Consider the following 6431-nt stretch of genomic DNA (forward strand, 5'->3'; position numbering starts at 1 on the left):
GCTTTTTGGCTCAGCTCTCTCTTCACCACGACGGACCGGTACATGCATAATAGTTGATTTTCCATCCTTTTGTTTGAGTTGATTTTATTAAGATGTTAGAATTGAATTGGCCAGTGTGGGGGTTGAACCCATGACCTTGGCGTTATCAGTGCCACGCTCTGACCAGCTGAGCTAACCGGCTGTACGCACTGTTCAGTTTCCATTCTTTTAAGAAATACGTACTTGATCTTAACAATGAAAATTTAAGAAAAGTGCTCATATTCTAATGTTTTTCAAAATTAACATGCATCATAGTTGATTTTCCAGCAGTTTTTAGTTTTGATTTTATTTCAGAGCCATTTCTTATTTTGACAGGTTGATTGTCTGAAGGACTTTAGATTTTATTTGCCCAGTTGGGACATTGAATCCCTGACCTCAGCTGTATCAGCACCACGCTCTTACAAGCTGAGCTAACCTACCTACCTTACATAATGTTGAGTTTTTATGGATTTAAGAAATATGTACTTGATTTTAACTGAAAATTTAAGAAAAGTGCTCATATTCTAAAGTTTTTCAAAATCAATATGTATAATATTGGATTTTTCAGCCTCTTGTTTGTGTTGATTTTATTAAGACTTTAAAGTTGAATTGGCCAGTGTGGGGGTTGAACCCATGACCTTGGCGTTATTAGCACCACGCTCTGACCAGCTGAGCTAACTGGCCATGCGCAATGTTCAGTTTCCATTCTTTTAAGAAATACGTACTTGATCTTAACAATCAAAATTTAAGGAAAGTGCTCATATTCTAATGTTTTTCACAATCAGTATGTTTAATATTGGATTTACTAGCCTTTTACTATATCTTAGTTTTAGATTTGAATTGGCCAGTATGGGGATTGAACCCATGACCTTGGTGTTATTAGCAACACAGTCTGACCAGATGAGCTAACCAGCCTTACACCCTGTTGTTCCCATTAAAAAAATAGTTTAAATCTCTGTTACTGACCATAAAACCACTTTCCAGGTTAAATATGCCTTCAGCTTTCTGAGACTCAGCTGTGCTTGCACATTCTTCCTTTATTACGCTTTTGCTACCTTGAATAATTCAAGAACACACATGAATCTTCCACTGACAGTTGTTTTCTTTCGCAGAGAGGCCTTGAGGAGATACGAGGAGCTGGCAGAAATATTCTCAGACAAGGACAACTATTCACAGAGCAGAGAACTCCTGAAGGAGGTGAGTTGTTGTGGGAATAAAGAGCGCATTAATGACAGTGGAAATAAATTACTCTGTGTGCCTGGAAAGCTGAATCATGCTAAAACTGCTGATATAATCTCATCTGCTTCAGTGAGACATCTGAGCACTCAGGGTCACGGCGCAGCATGAAACTACCCAGTCGATTGTGAATTGATGTGTTTATTTAGAGTTTTGCTGTTTGCAGATTGAAACGACGGTGATAAAAAGTGAGATCTCAGCAGCTCTTTTTTGTGACGTTCTGAATTCGTTTCAGAGCTTTTTTTCTTGAGATCGGCGCTCCTGGCTGCCGTCTGATGCTTTTACTGCTCAGCTTTTCATTGCCTCTTCAAAAGTCCCTATTTCTGCAGTTTTTCTTGTGTCCCTTAATACGCTTTAGTGTAAATAAATGAATGGAGGTGGGTCGGAAAGCATTGCAGTGATTGAATTAAACTCTGTTTTGGGTCTTTTTGCAACAACAGAGTTTTGCAAATTGCAGTTTGTGTGAATCCCCTCCAGAAACAAACGCTCAGTGCTTTCCCAGTGCTTTAATATCTGTGTTGGAGATAACATCACAGGAATGAAGAAGCAGCCTTTGTGATTATTGGCATTTCTGGTAAAAAAAACAAAACAAAAAAAAAAAACAACAACCTTATTCTAAAGGTAACTTTCATTGCAGTAGGATTATCTCACGATGGAATATTTACAAAATATTCAACCGTTTATACGAGAAAACATACAAATTTAAGAAAGATGTATAAAACTTCCAGAAAACAAATATAGCTCAAAGTTATTCATGCCAGTTCATTCATTTAAACTTCAATAATTAACATTTAACCAACCATTTCACAAAAATATTATTATAATATAAAAGGAGTATCATTTTTGAAAAAACAAATATCTTTTTATTACATTGTAAAGTAAATAAAAAGTAATGATAAAAATTATTAATACCCTTTTTAATAATATATGAACATTTTTGAGGGCCTAAAGTTGATCAAAGATTTTTTTTAATGGCTGACTGGCTTTTTTTTTGCAATTTATATTTTACGATGCAGTCTTTGTGGTTGGAAAGCCTCCGTTTCATCACCCTAATCTTTAGCTATTTCCATTAATTCCCTGTGAGATTCAAGTCAAAACTCTCTGCAGGCGACTGCAAATTGTTAACATTATTTCCAGGAAGAAGAAATCTGTGGTTGAACTAACAAAATACTAAAAGCGACCTAAGAACTTAGTTCAGTTCAAATCTTACAAATTATGTATGCAAGTTAGTCTAAATGTATTTAATTCATCCAGTTAATTCCAATTCCAAACAACATCTAAGCTTCACAACATTCAATACCAATTAGTAAAAAGTTCTCTGTGTAAGAAATATTCCTAACAAAATGTTGAGTACATGAAAGAGCCAGACAGCCACAGAAGCACTGGGCCAAGTGTGAAGGAATAAAAAAACAGCTAGATCACAAAGTTAATTGTAGCAATAAATGCTAGTCATGCATAACTGGAAAAAAGGCAACAATGCAACAATCAGGAACAGGACGTTTCTGATTTTGATGATATTATACAGGAGGATGAAGAAAATTCCAGAAATGTGTTTAATATAAGATTTAAAGGAGGTAAAATTATGAAATCCTGAGGAAATCACTGTATAAACCTAAGCACCTAAAAAATGGGCTTAAAAATGGCTTTATTCACTGGCAAAATGTAATATAACAATGAAATGATCTGTTTATTTAAGAAATAAACAGATTGTTGCACCGTCTTGTTACAGCAACAAAATGTAATGTAACTCTCATAATGTAGGATGAGTCATATTTTCTTGCTCTTTTTTATTGATTGTTGATACTACAAAAGAGGATAAAAGGAATTGGAAAAAACAACAAACTATTCTGACTTTATTCACCAAATAGAGATTTTTTTACTCCAAATTTTATCGTCTACATAAAAATCACTTCAATCCGACATGTTCCTCCAGAAAGCTGGTTCTCTTCTCTTGCTAAATTTATTTCAGTGGCTCTAATCTTCTTCCATAGGAAAATGTCATGTTTCTTTTTGTTGTCCCCCAAGTTGCCAAAAAGCAAACGGCACATTTAAAATTCTCCAAATTCTTTTAGTTCATTTATTTTTACCAAATAGCTGGAGATTATTCAAGCAGAGAAGGAACATACACTATTTTATCAGTTTGTTACTATTATAGGGCAAATCCAAGATTAAAATACTGGCTGCAGCACAAAAATCACTTTTTTTTTAGCATAATGACCAACTAGATGCGTAATATAAGATAAACATGTCAATAAAAATTCTCCTTCTGTTTAAACTCGAGTGAATAAATGGAAAGCTTCCCCTTGTTCGTGTCTTGCAGGAGGGAACCTCAAAGTTTGCCAACCTTGACAACAGGATCAACAACAGACACCACAGCAGGGTGAGTAGAGTGGAAACGCTGGCTACGGAGACTGATCCGAGAATCGTGTCCAACATCTTCCTGACAGCTGAGAGGTTCTGGTTGCACATCTCAGCTGCAGGAGGATGAAAGCATGCAGCTTCAAACACTCAGAAACGCTGAGTTCACATCCACAGTTCTCACCGGACTGCCACAAGCTTTCAGGGTTACCTCACCAAGACGTTTTAGGAGCAGCTTAGAAATGACCTCTCTGATGTACGGGCAAATAAAAGAGAAGTATTTTCACCAACTTTATGGCCCACGTCTGCAGTGAATACTAAACATTTCAGCCTGAGGGGCCGTTCGTCCCCACAGGCCTTTATGGCCGACTTTTTGAAATTTGCAGCATGATGTAACACCCTGTAAAAGTGCACAGAAACGCTCTGTGCTTAGAAGTTACATTTCAGGTGGATTTTAAGGCTTGTGGAAGCGTGACAGTTACAGTACCTTCAAAAGTTATCACACCTCTTGCACTTGTTCCACATTTTATTGAATTAAAGCTAAACAGTAAAGGAAGGAAAATGATACATCCTTTTTTTTAACAAACAAAAATCTGAAATGTGAGACCAATATATAAAATCCAGTGCGACTGGAAGCTATCTTCAGAGTCCATCTGTTTCTAAAAAAAAATTGTAAGAAAAAATGCAAGAAATGCGTGCAAAGTTCTGTTCAATTTTTTGTTCTACAAGCAAAACACTTGGTGTGTCAGAAAGCCAACGGCAAATTATCTGCCTCGAGGCTTCGTTAAATTAAGTTTTACTGTTTAGCACGGCGTGTTCGGAACGGATGATTATTTGTGTTGCGCAACGCTCTCACTGCCCCCAATGAGCTCTTGACGAATGCTAAGTGCTATTAGCATCTACAGAAGGAGACGGCGAAGAACAAAAGAAGAGAAAGAAAAAGATGAAAGGTGTCAAAAGTGTGGGATTACTTTAAGCTAAATATTTTAGACTAATTCAGCTTTTTTGTACTGCAAAACGAAATTGGTGTTTCACGATGGCAAATACCTCAGCAGGAAACATTCACTACATGCGTTAAGCTCGTTCATGTATGCGAATAGGAGACATTTTTATTTCCTTGGTAATAGATGCTTAACTTTTATCTGTGATTGTTAGAACACAATCTGGCATGACAGGAGACAAAACTGCTGCATAAACAGATTTCAGAATAAGAGCTTGAATATAAACAGATTTCAGAATAAGAGCTTGAATATGAACTGCTTGAAGAAAAAATCTATAACCGAAACTTCAACACTGATGTCGAACTTTATTCAACTTAAAGCAAATGAGCACTTTGGAATCTAAAAGGTAAATGTAAAGGTAATTTTATTAATATAGCACACTTTCAGCAAGAAGGCTATACAAAGTGAATTAAAAGGAAAAAAGTAAAAGATAAAAGAATCTATCCGCATAAATTAAATTAGGGGAAGCTAAGTGTGTCAAATGTTTTTAAAGTTAGCAAAAAGGCTCCAGTGCTAAACGAAAGCAGAAGTTTCAGCGTGTCAAAAAACAAAACAAAACAAAAAAACATGTGAAAATGTTTATGTGGTATACATTTTTTTTCAAGATGTTGCACATGTGCATATTCAAATTGCCATAAAAATCCACTTTTCAGAGGTAAAACAAAGTTTTAAAGCCGGATACTATTCTAACAATGCTAAATGTTGTGTTCGTGAGGTCTGTAGCTGAACTGCGGGTGGATCAGTGGTTTTAAAGAGGATCCTTGTAGGGAATTGAGCAACAAAATGAGACAGTGAGCTGTGATGTAAACTCCAGTGTGTTCAGCTGGATTCTGAGCCGCCCTGTGAAAAATAGCTGCAGGCATTCATCTGTTGGTGGGCTCTTTGGGTTGTGAATGAGAACCTCAGGGGGAACTAATGAAAAACATGTGTCATCCCAGTCCAACGCTCAGGGCACCGTGCCCTACCTGGGAATCTTCCTCACAGACCTCACCATGCTGGACACGGCGGTCAAAGACCGGCTGGATGTAAGTTGATCTCATCTGTGGGATCCATGTAACAGCACTCAGGCTGACCTAACGCATCCTGTCACTCCCTTTGCAGAATGGATACATCAACTTTGACAAAAGGAGAAGGGTAAGTGACACAATATGCAAAATATATTTCTCTGCTACAAATAAAGGGGGTTAAAGTCTAAAATGAGTGGAGCAGAAATAGAATCAGAGCAGGAAATAGTTATGGTTCTTAAAGCAGCTGCCGTGGATGTCAGCTGTTTTCTTTTTTTGAGAAACATTGTGGTGATAAAGTTCTTTGTTAACAGGAATTTGAGGTTTTAGCTCAAATCCGGCTCCTGCAGTCTTCTTGCAAAAACTGCGTGTTTGACTCTGACGAGGCCTTCTCACAGTGGTACCACAGCGTGCCCACACTCACAGAGGAGCAGAGGTAAACATTTAGGAGCATTTAAGATTTGAAAACATCCAGTGTATGTTTTACTGACTGATGTCTAATTGTAGTTACAGACTGTCCAATGAGATTGAAGCACCCACTGAGCCGAGTCCTCGATCTTTGATGCCAACAGTCATCATCACCCAGTGCTCAGAGTGAGTTACCATGAGGGGATGGTGGGTCTTTATTGATGCAAACGCCTGTTTTTATAATGATTTCTAAAGCTCATTTCACTGGGAATCGCTCATCATTGTCAGGATTAAATGGATTAATCATATCTGATGAGGCTCAGTGCCTCCAAATCCGAGGCCATGGTCTTGAGCCGGAAAAGGGTAGAGTGCCTTCTCCGGGTCAGGGGGGTCGTCCTGCCTCCAG

The 6431-nt window shown here is 37.6% G+C and overlaps 1 protein-coding gene and 2 non-coding genes across 3 annotated transcripts in view; 1 reads left to right on the forward strand and 2 right to left on the reverse strand.

Annotated features, from left to right (window-relative positions):
• Positions 1-6431, forward strand: part of rgl2 (ral guanine nucleotide dissociation stimulator-like 2) — a 30823-nt gene that overhangs the window by 20381 nt on the left and 4011 nt on the right. Inside the window, exons 10-15 of the mRNA XM_008430783.2 lie at positions 1047-1215; positions 3575-3634; positions 5552-5638; positions 5715-5747; positions 5932-6053; positions 6125-6211. Coding sequence (XP_008429005.1) covers positions 1047-1215; positions 3575-3634; positions 5552-5638; positions 5715-5747; positions 5932-6053; positions 6125-6211 — 558 coding nt within the window. The remainder of the gene's footprint in view (positions 1-1046; positions 1216-3574; positions 3635-5551; positions 5639-5714; positions 5748-5931; positions 6054-6124; positions 6212-6431) is intronic.
• On the reverse strand, positions 108-181 carry trnai-gau (transfer RNA isoleucine (anticodon GAU)). Its single transcript has one exon. It is a non-coding gene; the product is annotated as a tRNA-Ile (tRNA).
• On the reverse strand, positions 629-702 carry trnai-aau (transfer RNA isoleucine (anticodon AAU)). The gene has a single exon. It is a non-coding gene; the product is annotated as a tRNA-Ile (tRNA).

The sequence above is a fragment of the Poecilia reticulata genome, linkage group LG16 (genome assembly GCF_000633615.1).
Source record: "Poecilia reticulata strain Guanapo linkage group LG16, Guppy_female_1.0+MT, whole genome shotgun sequence".
In the NCBI taxonomy this organism is placed as follows: Eukaryota; Metazoa; Chordata; class Actinopteri; order Cyprinodontiformes; family Poeciliidae; genus Poecilia; species Poecilia reticulata.